This window comes from Myiozetetes cayanensis, unplaced genomic scaffold (genome assembly GCF_022539395.1).
Source record: "Myiozetetes cayanensis isolate MyiCay16 unplaced genomic scaffold, myiCay2020 scf9, whole genome shotgun sequence".
Classification (NCBI taxonomy): Eukaryota; Metazoa; Chordata; class Aves; order Passeriformes; family Tyrannidae; genus Myiozetetes; species Myiozetetes cayanensis.
This window is the reverse complement of record NW_026088185.1, coordinates 24,270,001-24,293,907: the sequence shown is the minus strand read 5'-3', so window position 1 is coordinate 24,293,907 and position 23,907 is coordinate 24,270,001. Positions and strand designations below refer to the sequence as shown.

The 23,907-nt window shown below is 37.7% G+C and overlaps 1 protein-coding gene across 1 annotated transcript; it reads right to left on the bottom strand.

Moving 5' to 3' along the window:
- Positions 1-20,375, bottom strand: LOC126652971 (cytochrome P450 27C1). Its single transcript, XM_050340281.1, has 9 exons — positions 19,992-20,375; positions 15,385-15,575; positions 13,813-14,012; positions 11,311-11,520; positions 9,882-10,045; positions 7,798-7,964; positions 6,938-7,016; positions 5,726-5,929; positions 1-2,400 (listed from the first exon to the last, which is right to left on the bottom strand). Exons 1-9 carry the CDS (start codon positions 20,307-20,309, stop codon positions 2,284-2,286), a joined length of 1,650 nt encoding a protein of 549 aa, XP_050196238.1. The 5' UTR covers positions 20,310-20,375; the 3' UTR covers positions 1-2,283.
- Positions 20,376-23,907: the final 3,532 nt, after the last annotated feature.

Below are 23,907 nucleotides of genomic sequence, written 5' to 3'. Positions count from 1 at the left end.
CTTACATGGGTAGATACTCTATTAGAACAATTACAGGCTTTCTGTTATCATGAAAAGATACAAATGTTTTAAAAAGCATTTTAGAATACCTCTTCCATCTTCTACAGTGATGTGTTACCAAGGCACTGATACAAGCAGCAAATGTACTGGAGCGTAGCAATGGCTGGTGTTTCTAATGATTCTATGACAATGCAAAAGGAGGGCACCACAGGGAATCCAAATTTGGATTCAAGGCAGGAGCTCTTGGTCTCCAAATCAACAAAACCAGGCAGAGTTATGGAGTCAAATACTCTTTCCTCAGACTTTTGAACAGACCTTTGCAAAACATCTCCTTTGGGATGTCAGTTGGTTCTGGAAAATGCAGCTCTGTTAATTAGATTTTAGATGGGGACAATTGCAAATAACAATGGGAAAGAAAAGGAAAAAAGGGAATAACCTGAAAAAACAGCATCAGAAGGCAAGCTTGTTCAAGAAATATACCCTTCACAGATTCCCTGTTTTTCTTACAGGATGTATATGTACTCATTACAGGAATAACATTTTAAAGTCATTGTATAAGCATTTAAACCGTTCACAAAACAGATCAATTTTGCTTAGTGTTGTTATTTTATATACCAAATCCATACAAATGACATTTTGGGTTTCTTTTGTCAAGACCTTGAAAAGGCACTACAATAAGGAATCAAAATACTACAAGGATGTGTGACTGTAGTAGTTGGCTCTGTGGAATTTCATGTACACCATTAAAGGTACAGTGTGTTATTTAGTTTCTAACCTGTCTGTGACTTCTTATGGGTGGATGAGCAAAGAAAAATGTTGTCATTTTAAAAACCAAGTTGCACAACTTTTGCTAACTTTGCTTATAGTTGAAAAATTTATGATTATTGGAATGTAAACTACCTCCCAAACAACAGCCAGAGCCTGACATGTAAACAGTGAATTATACATAATTACGTATGTATCATATCCTACATGCAGGTTTGAGTGTTATTGAAGGCATAGCATGGACCCAAGGTATAAGGTTTCTCTCACAAATGAGAATGTAAGATCAGTGCAGTGATACTGAAGTTATCTAAAGTATCATGCAAGAGACAATTTTCTGTTAGTTGTAACAGGAAAAATAAAAACAAACAAGCAAACAAAAACAAACACACAAAACCTTTCAGGTGTCCACTCCTTGTATTAGACACTAGATAGTAAAAAAAAAAAAAAGCTCCAAATACTTCAGTAGTCACATTTTCATCCTACAGAAGGTAACTTTGTATTTGCCTATGGGTTCAGCAAGTTAAAATATAAAGTTTCCAGTTCTTGCTGTCAAAGAACTGTGAAGATAGCTAATAGTAGTATTTTAATTAAATGATAAAAATGCAACAACTACTTGATTTTTATTATTTACATTTGGTTTGGGCATATTAGCTAGAACAGTGAAAGTGGCTTGTGCTTTGGTGATGAGGATAATGCCTGGCTTCAAACTCTCCAATGTGACATCTGAACTTCTATTTTTAAGATTTTAATTTTTTTAACTGTATAGAAACATTTTACGGTGATGATATTTGGGTAAATTTGTATATGTTCTCTATTTCACGTCTAAACAAAGTGATATAAGTTGTACTTTTTTCTAACTTTACTTTTCATATTACTGCAGTAATTTTTTAGTGCATGCTGTTACAGGTTTGAAAAGAGAAGGTGGAATTTTCCCCCAGTATCAATTACTGGGTATTGTGTACCTACAACGAAAGGGCACTCTCCCCCTCCCTTTTTCTGGTGTGGGAGGAGGCAGGGAATAACATCAATGTTATGTCGAGCCTTTTATAAAACACTGAAGGACAGGTAACAGGAAAACACAAACTTACAAATGCAGCTAATTTTCACATATTATATAGCAATCCCCTTGCTCTCAAATAGACTCACTGAGTAGTTGATTTCAATGACAAAACAGCATAACAAAACCATTCAATGACATTAACATGTGAATTTACGTTTGGTTGTTTGGAGTTTGTTGTGGTTTTTTTTTTCAATGCATGTGTTATTACTAGAAGTCTTTCCAGGTAAAAGGAGATTCCCGGTGCAAGGAGGAATTTTTTCAGCATATATTTCCATATGTGTAAATAACTATTACAGGAGAGATAATTTCTCTTACATACTGCTACAACTAAGGCAAAACTTAATACTTCATCATTTTGCCAAATACCTACAAACCAGCCAACAAGCATGTTTAGACATCCCTAAGATGCAAGTCTGTTTCCATGAAAATTGCATAAGTATTTCCAAAATATCCAAGTCTCACTTTCTGTCAGAAAATCTCATATTGATGGAGCTTCCAGGAATCAAAAGTCCATGGGTTTTGGCATGAACTGGTTCAGTTTTTGGAGAAATTTTGATCTCAAAATTCTGAAGTAACTGTGAAGATAAACAAGATAAGTATTAGAAAAGCTGAAAAATTACAGATGAGGATTAGCCTTTGAAAAAGAAGACATAACAGACAGTCACAAAAAAAAAATTTGTGTTGCCATTTCTGCAAAGTTGAAGTGTTATGATTCCCACGCAGGAAAGAGAAAATAGGTGTTATAAGGTAAAGATTATAGTTCAAAATCTTCCTCCTAATTGCAGGAAGACTGGTCCAGTTTTTTTGGAGGAACTCCCACGTAACTACAGTAAAAATCTGAGCTATCAAAGAAACTAAGGTCTTTTTCAAACCTTGTGAGCTTCATCTCTATGTATTTCAGATTTCACTTCCTTTAATATCAATCAGTATGTGCAATTATAAAGAAAGCAATAAGAGTCCCAATCCCATCAGACATATTTTTCTTCCTGGGCAGATGGAAACAAACCAAAAATGACAAAAAAACTGTCCAGTGCACTAAGTGAAACAATCATTAATGAAGGAGTCAAATATTAGAACCTCTCCTGAGCAGAGTCACTATAATTTCACCACACAATTTTTCTATGCATGAAACCTCTTAATGAAACTGTGATAATCACTTGTAAACATAAATTAGTGTGCTTGTTTGGGCTGGGACAGAGCTAATTTTCTTCACAGCTGCTGGTATGGGGCTGTGTTTTGAATCTGTACTGAACACAGGGGTGATAATACAGAGATGGTTTTGTTATTGCTGAGCAGGGCTTACACAGAGCCAAGACCTTTTCTGCTTTTCCTACTGCCACGCTGGTGAGGAAGCTGGGGATGCATGGGAAGCTGGGAGGAGACACAGCCAGGACAGGTGACCCCTATTGATCAAAGGGATATTCCAAACCATATGACATCATACTCAGTATTTAAAGTGGGGGGAAGAAGGAGGAAGGGGGAGTGTTTGGAGTGATGGTGTTTGTCCTTCCAAGTAGCCATTACATGTGATGAGGCCCTGCTCTCCTGGAGGTGGCTGAACACCTGCTGGCCTACGGGAAGCAGTGAATTAATTCCTTGTTTTCCTTTGTTTGTTTGGGCAGCTTTTACTTTCCATATTAACCTGTCTTTACCTCAACTCACGAGTTTTCCAGCTTTCACACTTCCAGTTCTCTCCCTGATCCCGCTGGTGGGGGTGTGAGTGAGCTGCTGTGGGGGCTTGGTTTTTGCCTGGGATTAAACTGTGACAATCATAGAAATCATGGGCTAAAACAAACTTCAAGAGATTTATCTCACCCATTTTGAAGTTGAACAAAGACTACATCAGCTATCTATTTTTAAACTTTCAGGAGGGAAATACCACAACTTCCTCAACTTTTCCTAATATGAAATCTCAAACATTTTTTCCAATAAACTAAGTAATCTTCTCTTATCCTTTTCTTAAAAAGCATGATGAACAATGCATTATTTTCCTATTCATAACTTCCTTTTCATTTTTACATGCTTGAGGAAATTTTCATCCAATTCTTCTCTTTTTCAAAATTTTGTTTCTTGTTATTCTCTTTGTCTTTCAAATTTCCTCAAATTTGACTAAATTGTCCTTAAAATGCAGCACACAGGGTCAGTTGCATACCATTGCATAGCTGAGGACTCATTAGTGTTCTGTAAGACTGAGTAATTTAGCTCCTCTTTCTGACACACAACATGCTCACTAATGCTGTTAATATACCCTAGAATCACATTGCCTTATCAGAATTAGCATTATTGTTGATCAGATTTTTACTATGTCCCTCCAGTCTGCTTCTATGGTACTAATTACCCAGACAGTTGGTCAGAAATTTGTATTTGTGCATTTATTTCTTCTCAAGAGCATTAACTTGCAACTGTCCCTAGTGAACAATTTACTGTTGCTTCTGGAACATTTCTCCTTTTCTTCATAATTTTATGTTCATATCCCCTGATTTTAACTTAATTCACATCTGCTTGGTATCCCACGGAAACTCTAAAAGTATTCTCTAATCCATCATTTACACTGTTAATGAAAATACCAACCTAAATCAAATGCAGAACAGACCTTTATAGAATTTTAATTAAATGCTTTTCCAGTTCAACAGCAAATATTTGATAGTTACTGCCTCCAGCTATTTCCTTTTTCCAACTAGCTGTGCATATATTTTATAGGTACTTCCATCTGGAACAAATTTTATTAATCTAATTGAGAGAACAATGTATAGGATGTGTGAAAATACTTCCTGAAGTCAGAGTACATGACTTACTTTATACCCTCTACATTAGGTAAGTGATCAAGTCAAAGAAAGAAATCAGACTAGTCTGAAACAATTTCTCCTTGATGACCTCCATGCTTTGTGTGTTTCTAGTTTTAAATCTCATACGTATCATCTCAGTGTTTGTATATAGGCTGTGGGCTATTTTGGAATAGTTTCTTTCCAGAAAACAAAAGCAGGTTCTCCATTTCTTCCTTGAGCCTCCTTTTCTAAAAGATGCAAGCATGTTTGTTTTATCCAGCCCCCTGAGAGCTATCTCACTCCCGGTTCTGAAAGACAGGTGCTAATTGTTTCAGAGATTGTTCCAGGAGTTTAATTAAGGAAATTCTAAGGCAAATTTAATCAAGCTTTGCTATGAACACTTACAAAGGTATAAGTATTTTTATCCTTAAGTAACTAAAAATGGTTTCCAAATCGTTGAGTTTTAATTGTGCAGTCTGACCTCATTGTTTGAGCTAAAGGGCATCTTGTAAATGACAAATAATGACAAATAAAGAAAGCTATTAGGAATGCTTTCTTTATGATATGAGCCAATTGAAAACAATACGTATCAATAGGTACTAACTACCTATATAACTATAAATTGTGTATACATAAAATGATATTAAATTTAGAAGAAAGAACAAGAAGAGACAAAAAAACATGGAGCATAAAAGAATTCTACGATTTCTTGTCACACATTTGTTGTACTGTGATCAGTACAAGGATATAAAATCTATTTTACATCTCTGTAAGTACTGAATTCTTCTAAGATACTGAAACTGAGCAGGTAGGCATTCTAATAGACATTAAGAAAGGCTTCCAATGCACTTACAAAAACCTTCTGTACCAAATCCATGTTTCCTTAACCAACTTACCTTTAGTCTTACTTCATGTGCACTATAATTTTTTTCCCTTCTGCAATGTAGTTTAACAGTAATGCTACATTTCAAGCACGATTGTTTTCAATTTTCTAAGCCTTTGCAGTATAAGTACATTAGACAACGCTCCAAAACAAAGTTTTTGAGCACTCTAAGACACCCAGAAATGATATATGCAGAAAAAAAAATCATATCAATTTATTTTTCTTCCTGTAATGCTGTCACATTGTTCTAACCTGAATCAGTGCAAGATGAATTTCCAGCTCTGCAATTCTTTTCCCTATACAGCTTCGAATGCCATAGCCAAAGGGGATGGAACCAAAGTTGTCTACTCTGTCCAAGTTATCTTTCCTCAGCCAGCGCTGGGGTCGGAACTCATTCGCCATTGAGAAATATTCTTCGCTGTATGAAGTAGTGTAATGACAAAGTGCCAGCTGCGTCTGAGGAAACAAATTATACTCATATTTAGCTAACTTCAATATGCATAACAAAATTAAAATGCAATTAATGTAATTTCTGCAATATGAGGTGATAGAAATTAAGCATCGCTGAGTAATTCTAGAAGAAAAAAAGGATATCTAGAAAAATCAAATCCCTTTCTCAACTCATCAAATGAAATAATCTTCAAAGTGTTTTGAATGTTGCCAGGTATATTAAAGAAGATGAAGTGGGGAAGGAGATGTGAACAAAAGTCACAAGTATCAGAAATTGTTTCACAAAGCTGGTATGAAAGAAAGGGAGGAGAGATTTTAGACAATTGAAAAGGAAAAAAGAGAGGATAGGAATCAAAAAACCCCACAACATTCCGGGGGGGGACCCCAAAACCCAGCAATAATTGATGTCACAATGTTTCCAATTATATCCAGAGAGGGAATCAGGGGGAAGATGTGTATGGAATAATATTTAAATAAATATATTACCAATAAGGAATCCTGACTCTTTCAAAGGTACATTGTTATAACACAGGATTGCTGTCATTTAAAATAAAACCATGCAATTCTACCCTGACCTCTGTGTAATCTTTGAATAGTATAAGGGAAAGACTGATAATTTAAAAAGGAAATTAAACTCTTTCTACAAGAAGAGTTAACAGGCAAAGAATTAGAAAACTGCAAGGATAATAAAATTCATACTTTTAAAACTGAATTGTAGCACTACACAGATGTTTTCAATAGGCGCCACCCTCAAGAACATTAAGAACAAGTCATGATAGTAAGTTTGATTTGTTGGTGAGCACCCAACTAAAAAATATGAAAACAACAACAACAAGCCAATTATATAATCCATTCATGGCATATAAATGGCTGTTACTTAAATATTTTCCTCTCAATGTTCTAGCTTGGTGAAATCTTTTGCAAATCAATGGAGTGTGTATATGTTGTAGCAGATCACATTTCATACAAAAAATTAAACTGTGCTCTTTGCTGAGGACTGCAAAAAACCCCTACCCCTTTAGGTATAAAGTATCCTCCAATGATCAAGTCTTTTTGGGTCACTCTTCCATTTCCTGGCAATACTGGATATAACCTAGAGGGAAATATTCATCAGAAGTTCAGTAGTAATGACTAATGCAATTAAAAAATGTTTAGATTCCAATTTGTATTCACAGATACATGATATGAATGCCATAATCATTCACAGTAAAAAGATTCTTCAGAAGTACAGAACACCTTGGGGATTCAAAGACCTTGAATCATCTCTGAGAATATGATCATTACCTGAGAAAAGTTATTTACTAGTAACAGGAGGTTGAGATATTTGGTCTATATATTTATAGACCAAGCATGCAATTAGTTGGTCAAGAGGGATATATTTTAGAACTAATGCTAAAGCTGAAAAGGCTTTGTTGATGCCTTCTCTAAAATTCTCTTATTCCCCTCACCTCACAAAGAACATTTATTATAAATATATTTTCAAAAGTATGTCACATGCCTTTAATTTAAATCAAGAAGCTTAAAATCATTGAAGTGACACTGCAAACTACCAGTGTTGGGGAGGAGGTTGTTACACTTCATCCTACAAACTAAGGGCAAAAATCAAGCTTTCAATTATTTATGTTAACGGACACGTCCCACATATGTGATACCACTGTTACCCTACTCACAAAGATTAAACTTTATATAATCTATCATATTGATCACTTAAGCATCCTTGGACACAATACTGCTACAATAAATAAAAGCAGAAGCAACAAATAGCAGTAACAAAAATTGAATACAAACTTATGTACATAGCATGGACTCAAAATCCATTAGAAAGAAAAGATATTAAATTTTTCAAGTTATTATTACAGTTATCTGCTACTTACCGCAATGTTTCTTTCAGCACAGCTCTAACCAAAGGCAATTTCTGGACATCGTGAGCAACAGGAATTTGATCTTTGCCCAGCTTGTTGACTATTTCCTCATAAACACATTGTTGAACATCTGGGTGCTTTGCCAACAAGTATGTTGCCCAGGACAAAGTAAAAGAAGTCTAAGGAAGAAACCACAATCATCATCATCAAGTACAACAAAATTAGATATAAAATAACTTCAAGTCAAGTAAAACAACCAGTTTTCAACTATATGTTTTATACTTTTAAAGTTATATAACAGACTCAAAATGATTCATATCTGGATTCAGTGAGATGTTGTAAGACTTCACCATCCCCTCCTTCATCCCTTTTCCATCTAAAAGTCCCCCATAAGCCAAAACAATCCATGTTGATATTTTCCCAGTGAAATATAAAAAGCAACAAACAAACCAAATGCAAATGCAACTATGTAAACAATATTGAAACAAACATTCTAAATAGCAATGAATTAAGTTAACTCTTAGTTTTCAATATGTGTTTTACCTTTCTCCCAACAAAAACACTTCCCAGGAACCAAGATAAGAGAATGCTAATATTTATTTAGTGTTAAAATCCTTCTTTAGCCCAGGACATGATTGGCTTCCTGGGCTGTAAGCACACATTGCCAGGTCATGTTGAGCTTCTTATACACCAACACACCCAAGTCCTTCTTGTCAGGGCTGCTCTCAATCCATTCTCCACCCAGCCTGAATTTGTGCTCAGGACTGCCCTGGCTCAGGTGCAGGACCTTGCACTTGGCCTTGTTGAACTTCATGAGGTTTGCACCATCCCACAACTGAAGCCTGTCCTGGGCGGCATCAAAATAGTACAACAAAGCTCAAGGTTATTAAACAATGTGTGGGTAAAAAAAAGCAGCTTCCAGAAATGCCTTATTTTGGTCTTATGTTTAAGATCAATTTAGAATGCATGATGTCATCATGACGGTGACCTTTTATGTCTTGCCTTCAGACTGGAGTAAAATGTTAGAAGTTCCCAGCTCCTTCATAACCTCTTAAAAATTAGCACTATTTCAGGGGCAGCCAAAATGTTTTGTAGCCAAAAACTGCCTTATAATTTTGTCGAAAGTTTCTATAATCCTCTAAACCTCTTTCAGTTTTTTTGATAAAATGAGATCTGAATTGACAGCAGAAGGAGAAAGAAAGATTCCCTCAATTTTTGCTTTGTACTTGGAAATGAGGAAATTAGAAGTACTGTTCTCTCACAAAGAGACTAGCCAGATGAGAAAGCTGAGTAAAATGGAAAGAGAAATTCTTGTTGGCATGAACTTGACCACTGTCCTTTTAGTTTAAATAAAACTCTGTTGCACACTAAAAAAAGGAAAAGTAATAGTCTGAAAGATCAGAAAATGAATGAATGGGTTTAATGACTGTACTTTACTTGGGAATAAAACATAAAAAACCTCTGCAAACTCATAAGCCCTTGGGATATTTAATCAATGGAATAATATTCAGCACATAAAGAAGTTTTATGTATGCTCCTTATTTTGGAATTCAGAAGTGATTACTTTTGGGAGTTTTGTTTTCTTTAGAAACCTTACAAACTTTCTTAAATCAAAAAAAAACTGAATTCAGTTATCCAAGTTTGGGGTTTTTTCCTAAAGGCTATTTTACTTTTTTACTTTTCTTCTACAAGACTATTAAACACAGTCCTACATAGCAATTTCTTCATCCCAGTAATATAATTCCTTTTAAAAAATTGTTCAGTTACAATCATTGACAATAACAGTATTCACTGATATTCTAAACAACTCTATACATTGTATATACAATAACTCATTTTTATCTTTCCTGAGTTTTCTGATTGTCACGTTGCAATCAATACTAAGCTCCACTGATGGGTCCCTGTAAACCACAGCTGACTCCATTCCAGTAGAGAGATTACACAGTGCAGTAAGTATTTTGTATTACTTTAAAGATGTTGTGACTTAAACATGTTAAATTATGTCCTTATAAACAATGTAACCCCTCTGAAGATATCTGCAAATTATACTGGTTTACAAAAACAACTATGCACAAGGAAAATGGTAACAAGCTTACTGTGTCCACTCCTGCCAGAAGCATTTCAGTCATATTGGCATAGATCTCTTCCAAAGAAAGGTCCTTACTCACTAGGAGGTATGTAAGTAGCCCACCATTCACTAGTTTTCCTTGGTCCAGCTGAGACTGAATAGCCTTCAATTTGTTGTTAACATGGATTTGACCTTTGGGATTCAAAAAAATTGTTAAACCTCCATTTTTATTTTTCTGCTGGTTCCATTCAATAATGACATTTGTCCCTCATGCTGCATTACACTACACAGCCAGAAGAAAAAAAAAAAAAGAGAATCTCCTTTCTCAAGTTAAAAATAACAGAGAGGTGGTGGAGGTCCTTGGGTACTCATGGTAAGGAAAGACTGAGTGGACAGGAAGAGCTCACAGCACGAGAATGCTGGGCACAAAGGAAGGACACAGGACTCTGCAGTTTCTAACAGGGAGCAAAGGAAGCTCAAGGTCAAGTTTTATGCCCACCTGATTCGTTTTCTGATGACTCTGCAAGAAGTGGTGAACTCTGCAGAGCCTGCTGCAACTCAGTACAGAGGCTGCTACGAGACATTAACAGCAACCAGAATGTTGGTGCCACAGAATTTAATTACTCTGAAGACAAAGACGGGGACCATCAAATAATAACAAAAATTGAAAAGCTTCAGGGGATGACATGCTGAGAAATTTCACCCACAGTCCCATTTTTACTTTAGAGACTACAAACATTTTTGTCAGTCCAACCAGGGAAGAATCCTCCGAAAGTTAATGCCACATAGAATGAGATAACAAAAAAATGGAAACACATGCAGCTTTCTAATATTCAGGGGGTTTGACACTCTGTAGTATTAAAAAAATAAATAAATAAAAGGTGCAAACTCCTTCTTCTTACTTACATTAACTTACATGAAAGTTGATTCATAAAGTAGACTGGAATATTTTATTAACAAAAAACACCCCCATATTTTAGTACAGCAGTGTACTTCTGTGTCACCTATGTGCTTCTGTGTATGTAAATAAACTTCACAATGAGTTTAATTCATTACTAGACCCAAACTTTTTAGCTTTCTAGTCAGTTTTAGTGGTTGGAGTGTCTACCTAAAATTTTGCTGAAGTCAACAAAACTATCCTCATTAAAATTGGAGTGACTTAAGATAAAACCTTGGCAAAGAACTTGGACCTGAAGCAATGACTGGATGTTGAAGCAGATGAGGACAAATAACAAAACAACAGCATAAAATAGGGAAGTATTTGAAGTGCACTGGTAAAATTATTTTTTGATGGAATATCTTTTATAATAGTTCCCTGGCCAGTCTGCATTTGATGTGAAACTTACTTCTGCCACAATGTCTTTTTATAATTTTAGGAGAGAAATGCATCTTGTCCCATTCAAATACACACAGAACCTTCAGAAATACAGCTGAACTTTTCTACTACTAAATCTTACTAAATTTGAAGAGTCCATCCCAGGATCTGCAGAACTCTCTCCAGGGTTTTGGAATAAGAGGACGAAGCCACTTGGGCACAGCACCTGCATACATAGTGACCTTAAACATACTAAACATCAACTCCAGAGCCTCAATGTATTCAACAGTCTGCTGTGGGATGTTGTTTTCCAGGCAGCCCAGACGGCATTCATACAGAATAGTCGCCACACCTGCACATACAAAACCAAAGAATTGGCTATACACATGCATAAACACATATTAATAATTTAAGGAATTATAATACTAACATGATGGAACCACCTTACAAGAAATGTTTAGTTATTATTACTACAGTTGGGGAACAGATAAAACAGAAATTCAAAAGACAGTAAAAAATCCCTGCTAGACATTGTAGCAGACAGAAGTTGCTATGTCAATAATGCTCTGCATGAGAAGACAACCAGGAATTCCACCAGAAGTAGAGAAGCCCTCCAGCACGCTCACTGTGTTTTGCATTGCACTAGAAATCCAGAGTCTGCCGCGTTGGCCTCTGAATCCACAAGGACATGCAAATCCAAAGACAGTTCTGATAATTGGTGACAACGCAGGAGTTTCTACCCGTGGCTGTGTCTGTCAGCAGCTGGAAGTAAATGAATACTGAATATGTATAAGTGGATAAAGAGCTTGCGCTCCAGACAGTGCTCTTAATGCACACAAGGTACTCCACCCGGCCCTGAGAAACAGTAAATGTGTGACCCTGCTACAAGTGACACCACTGACTATCTCTTATTCTGATGTGCTGTAATTTCCTCTGATTTTTTTCTGCTCCACTAGAATACCACCACCATCACCACCCCAACCCCTACCACCAAAGAGCAGTACTTTATTTATTTTTTTAATTAAATTATTATTCTTCTGAACTCTGGACGATTTCTTCCATTTATCAAGTTAATTCTTACCCATCCATTAGTGTCCTTGCAGTCTCTCAGCTCAGTTTTTGTAAACATACACAAATTATTAAATACTAGACAGAACTCAAACAAAAACTGCCCTACTGGACTTAGGCAAAATGTTCTCTCAGTTTGATAGCAAACCATTTCTTAATCACTTCCTGAACACAGGTTTCTAGCAGTTTTTCCTCCCAACTTGTGAAATCTAGATCATATTACCTAGATTATTTGTGAAAATATCATATAGTATGGTATAAAAAGTATTCCTATTATCAAAATACTCTTATTTAATAGTTTTTCTAAAAGCTAGTAGAGTTACTCAGTAATTTTAAAAGGAAATAAGATAATTTCTCAAAGCCATTTGAGTTAAATAAAATGTTTTAAAATAAAATTTTAAAATAAATTTTGTGCTTTTAATTTCTTAGTTAATAGCTTGTTCACATATTTCCAAGAAATACTATAGCTTAACTAAATAATTAGAGTAACCACTCTAGATACTCCAGTCTCTTTTTCTCTGTTTTTCCTGTTAAAACCAGGTACAATAGAGAATAACATTTAACTTTGATCTTACATACTGGTTTCCTGAACAAAGTTACAGTCTAAGTTAATTAAAACTGCAATTTGCCCCAGAAATAAGTGCATGCCAGGCACAAGTTATAAATGAAAAGCTAAAAGAATGTGAAGAATTTAAGCTAACCCATCAGTTAAAGTGAATCAGTAAGCTTAGAGTTTAAATTTCCATAAAATTGGTAACTCTTAGTTTAGTGCCAATTTCAGACACAACTAATGTGAAACAGACCAAACAGGCAGCCACAATTTGATACAGTGTCTTCATAAGCGAGCAATTTGGAAGTTCTTCAAATCCCAAATTATTCAGCTGCCTGTCAGAAAAGAGTCCCCAATTTTTTTAAAGGCATTACATATAACAAGATTGGGTTATACGCAGTCAGTTCAAGAAATGCATGAAATATGAATCAGCACTAGATTTCTGTAAGAACACAGGAAATGCCATGCTGGCTCAGGCCAGAGTTTCATTTAGCATTCCCTCATTAATGGTAGCCAGTGGCAGATGATTTTAAAGCAAGCATAACGGTCTCGACACTTGGCACATGTAGGCAGGGAAAAGCAGTATCCACAGCAGTATTCCACACTGAGCTATGAACTGAATACAGATACATCACACAGGGATTCCCCACCTGGAATTAGGCTGGTGTATTGTGCAACTAACATATCTTAGAACTCACACTGCTAGAAGGCAAACATCCTTATTCTTGGGAAATTATTAAAAAAATATGGAGTACTGAAACTTTCAAGGCTTTGATTGAACACTTTGCCTATATACCATCATTTCCATGGGAATTGTTCCTTAATATAAGGTATCATTTCTTTGGACTCTACAAAGGAATTCTACTGATACCTACTGCACTAACTAAGAGACACAAAGGCAGAATATCAAGCTTCGCTTTTCAGATCAATCACAGTGAGACACTAGTCATTTGATAGAAATGCCTAACCATAAACACACTTCTTTACATCCATTTTCTTTACAGATGTGATCCAGCCCAGGCTTACCTTCCATCGCATACTTGAAGAAAAGTTTGTTAACATTGGTTATTGTTTCCCCATCCTCCTCTTGACTTCTGAGGGTGTGGATTCTTTTAATTAAGTCTTTGATAACTTCATTGACTCCTTCAGAGTAAAAAGCCACATCTTCGGGTTTCAGAATTTTTTGCCTCAGTACACTTCTCATTTTTAACCATTGCTCCCCCTCCCTAGAAGAAATTATTAATAGTATCCATACACAATTTTCCTTAACAATCATCAGCTGGGTAAAAGCTCTGCATTGAAACTTTGTGATTTTCCATTTCAAATGAAAGCAACTGGTAAAATGAAAATTATAACAATGTGTATTTGGTATTATGCTCTTACATTTTTATCCTGCATTTATTGCACATCCTCATTAAATTTCAGTGTTGCAACATGTATGTGCATGTGTAAGTCAGTCTCTGGCTTGAGTGACAGCTGGTACCATAAATTCCATTACTGATACATCACTTTCAGCTACCCTCATTCTAAACCTACAAAGTAACAGGACAGCAGACCTACCTATAGACAAACAACTTACAGCTAGATTCTCCTTTAGCTGAGTTATGCATGGAAACCTTTGGGCTCAACACTAAAAATCTGAATTGTACCATCTGCATGACGCTCTGTATGAGTAGAGTATTTGGGAATAGTGATGCCTTTCAGTTCCTCATGAAAAAAGGCAACTGTCTTTTATGAGTTTATTTTAAATTGCTGTGTATTTCCCTTTATTTTTTTAATCTGGAGTAATGCTGCTGCAAGGCACAGAAACTTACTGAGCAGCAAAATAATTTAATCTCTTTAACAGATATTTTCTGACTATCTCCTGATTTAAGGTATGATTTCACAAAGTGTCAAGGAACTGTTAGCTTGAGTGGGAACTGCAGCTTAAGATTTGAGCCCGCAGTGCAATATGTAAGGCCTTTTGCTACCACGAAAAAAACAGATTGTCCATGACTCAGGAAATTAGTTTCCCTCTAAATAAACATACTATGTCAGTGGGTACTGTGAATAGTTCCCAGTGGCAATTAACTACACCCACATGCAGTGCCAGGTTATACAAGCTTTAAAGACAGATAACTCCTCTAGAACCAGCTGTGTACAAAAATATCTGCACGGAAAAGCACTTCAAGGTGAATTGACCATACTGTGACTTCTCTTCATTAATCTACTGAGGGCACACTTTGGTGAACAATAAAACTAAAACTATCCTGAGCATTTTTGCACAGTGCAGAGCCAAAGTTAGTAAGCCTTGTTCTGCAAAACTGCTTGCAGGTGAGTCAGTTCAGACAACTCTTTTTGAAACACATTCCTAAAGAAAGTCTTAGGCAGGGTATCTCCCTCCACATTCAAACTAACCATCATTACCATCCCTTGGAAACTTCACAAAGCAGAGAAATTCACAGCATCCACCCCACATTCCTGCCCTCTTTCCACCACTAACCAAGCGATTTTCCACACACGGAAGAGCCTGATTATCCAGATGACCTGTACAGTCCTTCAGAAAATGAGCAAACTTTTACAAGAAAACAAAGAACATGAAGGAGCAACAATACTTACGCAGAAATAAGCCCTGTGGCTCTCCCTCGTAAATCCCTGTACTCCTGCCAGGATTCCATGTTAGCTCTTTGTGGTGCTCTACCTTCTGCTCGCAGGACTTGAGCAACCATGTCTCGATCTGCAATGGATACGACAAACTGGGGACCAAAGTGAGACTTGAAGATCTTTCCATATTCTTGAGTGTGTTTTTGCTGCAATATAACCAACAAAGAGAAAGAGAAGTGAAGTATTACTAAGGAAAACTGTCACAAAAGGAAACTGACAATTTGTCATGCAGTGAATCAATCTCTCACTTTTAAAATTTGATCCTCGGCCTTTCAGTCAAGGAACAGTTTGAAGTGTCAGAAGAAAGAATCTAAGCATTACTGTGAAATATTCACAAGGAAAACAGAGAGGTCACACTGCTCAGGACCTCTGACTGAGAAGACAAAAAGCCCTAAGGCACAAAGCGTGAGTGAAACCAAATACTGAGAAGATGAAAGGACTTGGGGCATTTAAAACCACATCCCTTCAGATCAAACAGGTTAGAAAGAATGTCTGCAAAAATGAAAAACATGTGGGCACATAGGGTTAAATTAATGTCTTTTGTAAATAAATACTTACTCTATAATTTTATTGCTTATAAAAAAACCATACATGTAAGTTTCTCACACGTAAATGAGGGCAATGACAGCTTAGTGAAAAACTGCATTTTGGGGCAGCTTTGTCAGAGCAAACCAGAGAAAGACTTATGTTAATTCTGCAAAAGAAAGGAAAAAGTAAGGTCTTATTCCTGCAGTGAGGTTTATTGCGCTTAATCCACAAATCATATGACTCAAGCAACAGGCAATTAATAAAGAGGACAGGAAAACATTAAATTATGTATATAAAAAAAAAAAGAAACCCAAAAAGCTTTCTGGTAAGATTGCACTATCACTGTCCCATGAAATCTTACTGATCATTTGAAATAAATTTAATTCTGACATGGTTATAAAGTGAAACATAATTTCCACAAATTCACTTGGAGTTTAGGTACATCATCATTTCAGAGGGGGGAAAAAAACACCACACCAAAACTGCAAAGCAGTTATTAAAAAGATATTAAGACTTCAGAATTAAATGTTAAAGTCTTTATTTCTGGTTAAAGTATTAGGACAAGTTAAACTAAACAAAGTTTATGCCAAAGACATCTGCTCACAGAGTTATGTTGATTATAAACCAAAGAAATTTGACACCAACTACACTTGTGAAAGTCTAGCGTTGACCCAAGATTCACTTATGTGAAATATTTTTTAATTCAGTCTTAATTACAGAGATGAATTATTTAATTGCCTACAATAAGCTTAAGACTCATGAATCATTCTTCAGAATACGGTACCAAGTGCTTAAAAAAAATAAAACTTTTTCTGCCTAATTTCCAAATAAAACAAGATTTGTGCAATTGTGGTCTCTGCCAGTCACTTCTTTTGGAACACAATGGCCAACTTCAGTCTGGTTTAAACAGAGAGTTAAAGGTCTCCTACATCGATATTCTTACCCTTTCCAAAAATCAGCTTCTGGATTCAAATGAAACCCACATATTAGTCATCCTGATGAGGGAAATGTTACAGCAGAAACTCAGCTATTGTCATTTCTGCTTGGTCTGCTCCTAACCAAGCACCACAGGCAGAGGAATGTGTGAACAAGCACCCCCAACCCCCAAAGTATTTCTCGCCTTAAAGATATTTTAGGGATACTGAACTTGGAGATAATTGAGAGCATGCATCTTTAAAGGAAAGTATAAACAGGGAGGTGAGTGATGCAAGGGAAAAACAGCAGAGTGAGGAAATACAGGTCACCAGTCATGGAAAAACAAGTTCAACAAATTTTGCTATTTATGGAGCAGTTTGGTTTTTCCATTGATGGTGAGGTTTACATGGGACAATAAATTTCAACAGTAAATAAATCCAGTGTCAAGCTATCCAGTCAAATAAATTAAATATTAGTTTTAAACCAAAACAGGGGCAAAGTATTTGGACATCTCTTACTTTCAACAGATTGAAATCTGTTCTATCAACTTTATGTATAATGAAATGCCCAGGATTTCTCTTTTGTATTTTCTTTCACAACATGGGTTTTTCTTTCCCTTGTTCCACACCTTAAAAATATTACACTCTAGTGCCTCACATAGGAATCTCACACCAGTTATCCTTTCACACATCAGAAATTAAAACTGCCAGCACCCAAATCCCTCCTTTCTCACCTTTCTTTTCTTTACACTTACATAGCACAGATAAGAAAAAAGAGATCTAACTCCATCAAATTAAAAATACTTTCCCTTTGTCATAAGTGCTGTAGGCATTACTACTTTGGCCAGGACTAACTGGAATCATGTTACTGAGAACAGAACCTCCTTTGTGAAAAGCACCCAGCTTCCCCACCCCTTCTGCATGTAGGGTAAAAATATTTGTGTGCGCCAAAGGACATGGTCTAAGTAGCGGTGCTGGTTACCAGAGGATTTTGGATTAATTCATTCCTGATGTTCACTGTATTGTTAAATTTAACAGACTGTTATTAATCCAGTTAATGCCTATTTGCATTCTGCATGTATGCAAACAGGGTATCCCGTGATTTTTGAGACTTTAAACAGAATAAAAACTAGTATTATATTGCAACTTATGCTTATAATTCCTCACACTTTCCTTTCTGTGAATAATATTATTTAAAGAAAATAGGCATATCAGCTAGTGGTAGTGAAAAGCATATACTATTTAAATTGGTTTACATTCCTTTTTATATTTTGGATAATTTTCACTGTTTTGACAATGAAAGAACTTGAAACCAATGGTAGCATCTTTTTTAGTGTTACGAGATCATGGTTGAGTGCCCCTCAAATTCTGTACACCACCACAGAGGTGGAGGAAAAAAAAAAAAAAAGAATAGAATGAAACAAAAGCTTTAGATGTGCTGAAGTTTCATCTGCATGGGTCCTGGTTAGCAAGTACTCAAGCTGAGCAATTTTCTATTTCCTGCCTCGTTCTGGTGCTTTCAGGTCCTTTGTAAATCTTAACTTTCCAGTTTTGATTCTCAAACAATTTAAAGTTCTTTTTTCTTTTGTTTTCCTCTTCTGTTTTTATTTCCCTTTCTTTCTTTTTTTTATTTTGTTTTGTTTTGTTTGTTTGCTTGTATCTGGGGTTTTCGGGTTTTTTTCTTAAATTTCAGCAATTTTCAGGCAGTGAACCTCTTGCAGCTGACTCTGAATCTCTTTCTGGCAATTTGGGAAAGCAAAGAAAAGCAAACTAAGCAAAACTAAGAAAAGCAAAATAATAAGTGCCACATCTGAGGTATTCCCAGAGAAATCTGTACTGCCAGTGGAAAGCATTACAGATCCACAGCTGCAAAAGAGTGAAAACCACAGCTTTACTCTTTCACACACAAGTGGTTCCTTTAGAATAGCTTGGACTATGAGGGGAAAGGGCCCCAGGAGATGCACTGTGACTTTTTAGGAATGAAACCCACATGTTTGGCCAAGCAACCAAAAGAATTCATCTCTGGATAGCTACAGTCTTACGGTAAGACTGTTGCCCATGCCAGCATCCCCGAGGCGCTGCGCAGGGGAAGGGGGACCCTCGTCCACCCAACTCCCGCAGGGGTGACGGCGCCTCACCCACCCTCGCCAGGTGCCACCGGGGAAGGGGACATGGTATGATCTGTGTGACACCACAGCAGAGGAGGTGCCCAAACCAGGGGACGCTTTTCACCCCCACCCGGCTCTGCTTCGTTTGAGCGTCTCCCACCCGCCAGGTAACCGGAGCCGCTCTTCATCCTCCCTCCTCCTCTCCCCTCCCGCCGCCAATCCGGCCCCGCTTCCCACCGTCCTCTCCCCTGCCCCGCGCCAGTGGAGTGGCCAGTGGAGGGGCAGTTCCAGCCGCCGACATTCCCGGCCCCCTGTCCCGCACCCCCGGGAGGTTTCAAACCGCCCGCCTCCTGCCGAAGGGACGGCAGCGGGGCCAGGCGCAAACACCGCCCCCTCAGGGGACCCGCATGGGCGAAGTGTATTTATGTAATGGGAGGCTGGAGTAGCAGAGACAAAATGGTCTCTGAAAGCAGCGGAGCAGCGCCGGGCCGGGCCGGGCCCCCCTCGCAGCCCCTGAGCCGCGGCCAGACCCGCAGCGGCACAGCCTCACCGCACGGGTGGGCGCCGCTGTACGAAACTCCAGAGAAGCTCACGCTTCTCAGCCCTACCAGCCAAAAATAAGCCCTCTACAAGTTAGTGAAACGGCTCTGTTCCAAAAAAAAAAAAAAAAAAAAAGCGCCTTTTTCTTTTTTTTAACTGATTTTTTCCTTTCAGCCCGAGGCGCCGCCCCAGCGGTTCCCAACGCCTACCAAGATGCGCGGGCAGCGCTTGCAGCCCGGGGGATCCGGAGCGGGAGGCACCGGGGCACTGGGGGCCAGGGCAAAGCCAAAGCCTCCAGTGTTGTGGGAACGGGACGGGGGATCCCCTGAATCGCGGCTCTCACCAGCGCGAAGGCGGCGCGGCGATGCCCAGCAGCGGTGCTGCCAACGCGGTGATTGACCCGGAGAGAAAAGTAAAGGTTTTAAGTAACCCTGCCGTGATTAAAGCGTTAAAATGAGCCAGTGAGCTGTACCTGGATTTCATGAATGCGGCCGAAACCGTCCTTCCAGAAGAACTCGTAGAGGTTGTAGAGGGTGCTTGGTCCGGGCATTTCATGCAGGCTCTTCACCCGGCCCAGGCGGTGCCGGGGAGGCTCCAGCAGCTCCGCTCCGCTCCCCTCACCTTTGTTCGCCGCCTCTTCCTGCGGGCTGCTCCGCACCGCCAGGCTGCTGCACAGCCTGGGCAGCCCGGGAAACCTGCTGCTGGCAAAAAGCGCCTGGTAAAAGTACATCCTCTTGGATTCAATCGTCTGCTTGCATTTCATCGTCAAAATTCTGGTGGAGAAGGACATGGTCTTTCAATTTCAGAAGGGTCAACTTTGCTCCTGCAGCTGGTTTTTATTTGCTTGGTCTTTCTTCAGTGCCTGCTTTAACTTGTACAAGCAGCACTTCTCCAAACTCTTACTGCATGAGCATCAGTTTACATAGACCATTAGTTAGAGCTCCCTCCCCTAGGGCTGGAAAAGGGGGGTGGGTCTGGGATGAAACTTGAATAGAACGAACCTATTATTTTGTATAATTCAAACCAGATAAATTTATCCATTATACATGCAGCCAAAGTTCGGTTTTTCCCTCTTTCCCTGCTTAGTTTGGCAAAAAGCTCATCCCATCTTTCTCCTACATTAAGAAGGTGGGGTTAGGGCTATTTTTTTCTGGGGTATTAATTCATCCCTGTATGTTAGAAAACAGGATATTTTCTGCAAGAAGTTCTCTTAGAACTGTTCATCATCCCACAACATATATGGAAAACATTTGTGCATCCACATATGAGTAGCAATGGTTTTACACAGTCACCTTTCAAACAGTTCCCATAAACTACAGTATGCAAGGATGTTCTTTGTATTGCATAATCATTTATCTTTGGGATGTGATATACTCCATAAGCAGCTTGTGTCAACTTTGTAGGAGTCTGCACAGTTTCAAAAGTGTGTTGTTTTATGTGCATTTCTGTGTAATTCCAGGTGTGCTGGTGATAATCTGTAAAATGTTGATTAGTTTCAGAAATTATGTGGAAGAGCCCACCTTGTTTTTTAAATGAATAAGCTCAGGTAAAACTTGAGGGAAAAAAAGAGTCTCAAGTAAAATCCACATTTTCAGAACTTAGTTATGAATAAACTGCTGGAAAAGTTTTCCCCCCTTATTTATCTTCATTTATATTTTTGAGGCTGCAATCCAATTAGGATCCGTGCATACACTTACTCTTGCCACTAATAACTCCATTGAAATAAATAACTGAGGAGTTAGGCAAGTGCATCAGTCTTTATAAATGCAACTGTAAATATTACAAAAATAAAAGGTATATGGTAAAGTCTTAAAAGCTGTTAAAGTATATGCTGACTTAAGCTAACATAATGTCTTTGAAAGGGGCTTCATCATACCTGAAAGGGTCCAGAGAACAGCAACAGGAAAAAAAATGAGAAGGTTAAAAAAATTAGGTAAGCAGGAGGTTAAGAAACTTATTTAATCTGGAAAAGAGGACTATCAGGACCATGACAACAGCCTACAGATTGTACATCTTTTGTTAAAAAAGGTGCATGTCTGAGAGAAAAACATAAAATAATGGGCTTAGTTCACAGCTACAGATTTCTGGTGTCTTTTTCAAGTAGCCTCGGTACCTCAGATATTTTTGGGATGTCTCAGATAGATAGCCAAGGTATTGCAGGACGTTAATTGCTATCAGGGAACTTTCTAAGAACTTCATAAGAACCTGTCAGGCAATTCTGGGTGTATCACAGTCTAGGTTATCTCTGAAGTTTTCCTTCTTAGTTTTCTATGTGATGTAGCTACGTTGTTTCTTTAATATTGGTCTAAGGATGCTTTCCGAGAGACAGTTACACAGATTTTAAAATTATATTAATATTGTAATTTCTAGATTGATGGAGGGAATATACAAACTCTTCCTAAAAACTCCTGCTTGCAGCTATCAGTATGGTCGATTTTTTTTTATTAATTATTATTTTGTCATACACCATTAGGATAGTGTAAAGCATCTGCTTGTATTAATATGCTAGTGAGACAGATACATCGTGTTGCAAAGGCTACAGTTTTGCAACTATTGTAGCTTTCTCTGGGTGTACCTTTTCCCAGTTATTCCCTATTTGGAATTCTTTACTATTGATGATTTTCCCATCATTATCTGTTTTCCATCAAAATTATTGTAGGACAGAGTGTTTCTATCCAAGATACTTGAACAAGTTGCAGAGGTTTTGTCCTATAGCTACTTCACCAGAACAGTACCTGCTTCCCCCCTGAGGAATTTCTGGAGGTGGCAGTAGTCCCAGTTTAGGGACTGTGTTGTTTAACCCCACTGGCACTCAGTGTTCTAGGTCGTTTACTTATTGTTAGATTTCTGTTTGTTTGTGTGATCATGTGACTTGGAAGATAAATATTTCTCCTACAACCTACCAGCTTATACACTTATCAGATGTCTTAACACTGACCCGGAAACATACTCACAGTTTTTTAAATATAAACAATGACATTTGTCTCAGCCTGTTGGTCATTGGAGTCTGAAAATATTTTTTCATGTAACAAGTCAGTTGTGTCTTTTATTATTTCAAACAAGTTGGAGCATATGCCCCTTCTCAGCAGATACGCTTCAATTTTAGTTAACTTTTGGTGTCTAATGGGATCACAGTATAAACTAAACTTGGCTATTCAGATTATGTATTATTTTTGGATAATTTGTCTTCACATCTGCAGTCATGCTGTTCTCTCGGTCTAGACCCCCTACTGGTCTGCTTAATTGTACTTTGTTACCTTCGTTTAATTATTTCTAAACCAAAATTAAACTTGCCCTCCTCTATTCTTGAATTCTGACAATGTTCAGTTGAAGCTCTTTGTGTCAATAACATCGGTATTCAGAGTCAATGGTTACATTATCATCTTACAAGGAATTCTGGTTTTTTTTAGAATTATTCTCACCTTTTAACAGTGTTGGCTATATCTGGCTTGTAATTATTTGAACATCATTTTATGATATCCAGTATAATAAATTTTGTACTGTTTTACATAACTGTTTAAATACCTACGAGTATAAATCATCTACAAATACAGTTTATGGAAGTAAAGGAGATTTGATCAGAGGTGTTTAACTTTGCCCAAGTAACACCCTCAGTCAAGACTATACAGACAGGCTCTTCAGAACGTTTGTAAAGAAGGAAAGCTGAAGAAGGGCCAAAATGTCAGAAATTAAAGCAAAAATCTTCAGTGTGGTTTAAAACACCTCTTCACTAAAAAAAGTCACAGTTAGTCACAATTTTTGCCATTTCTGACTGTCCTCAAACCCATCTTCTGAAAGGTCTTTTCAAGTTGTGAAGTTACTCCTTTGGAATTTTAAATGCTTTCTAAAATTCCCATGCTTTTTCCAGAAAAGGGGAAAGAATTTGAACTTAACATGTGAAATACTAACTGAATATGAAGATACTTAAATCAGAAAGAGCTAACAGTGCCAGGTGTTGATAGAACTTAACAAAAACCCCATGAAGCAACTGTAAAGACTTCAGCCCTACTTGTAGACTTCTCAATAGGTTTAGATCCTTGACCTGTGATTCCTACGGTGTACAACACTAAGTTATCCTGAGAACTTGCCTTGAAGTCCAATGTTTTTGAACACACTAGAAAGAAGTATGGCACTGCTAAAATTGATGACCATCAGGAGCGTGTAAGGAGCCAGAGAGACACAAGCTGGGTGTAGTTTGGTCTTTGCTGAGCTGTAGTGCTGCTGAAAATGCCACCCCGTGGTGACTGTGCCCTTCTAGTCTAGAAGGTCATTTCAGTGAGTAACAGCAGCACCCTTCAAGCATTTATGCCTTCACACAGACACACTTGGTGCTTTGCCACAAGGATGAACAGCACAGGTGCTACCTTGTGCAGCAGCAACTCATCTGC

Excerpts from the sequence above, each read along its gene's own strand:
- LOC126652971 (XM_050340281.1), bottom strand. The coding sequence starts at position 20,309 with ATGTCCTTCTCCACCAGAATTTTGACGATGAAATGCAAGCAGACGATT. Across the intron at positions 7,965-9,881 it reads TTCTGGCAGGAGTGGACACA|ACTTCTTTTACTTTGTCCTG; the intron begins GTAAGCTTGTTA and ends TTTCTTCCTTAG. Across the intron at positions 7,017-7,797 it reads GTGCTGAAAGAAACATTGCG|GTTATATCCAGTATTGCCAG; the intron begins GTAAGTAGCAGA and ends ATTTCCCTCTAG.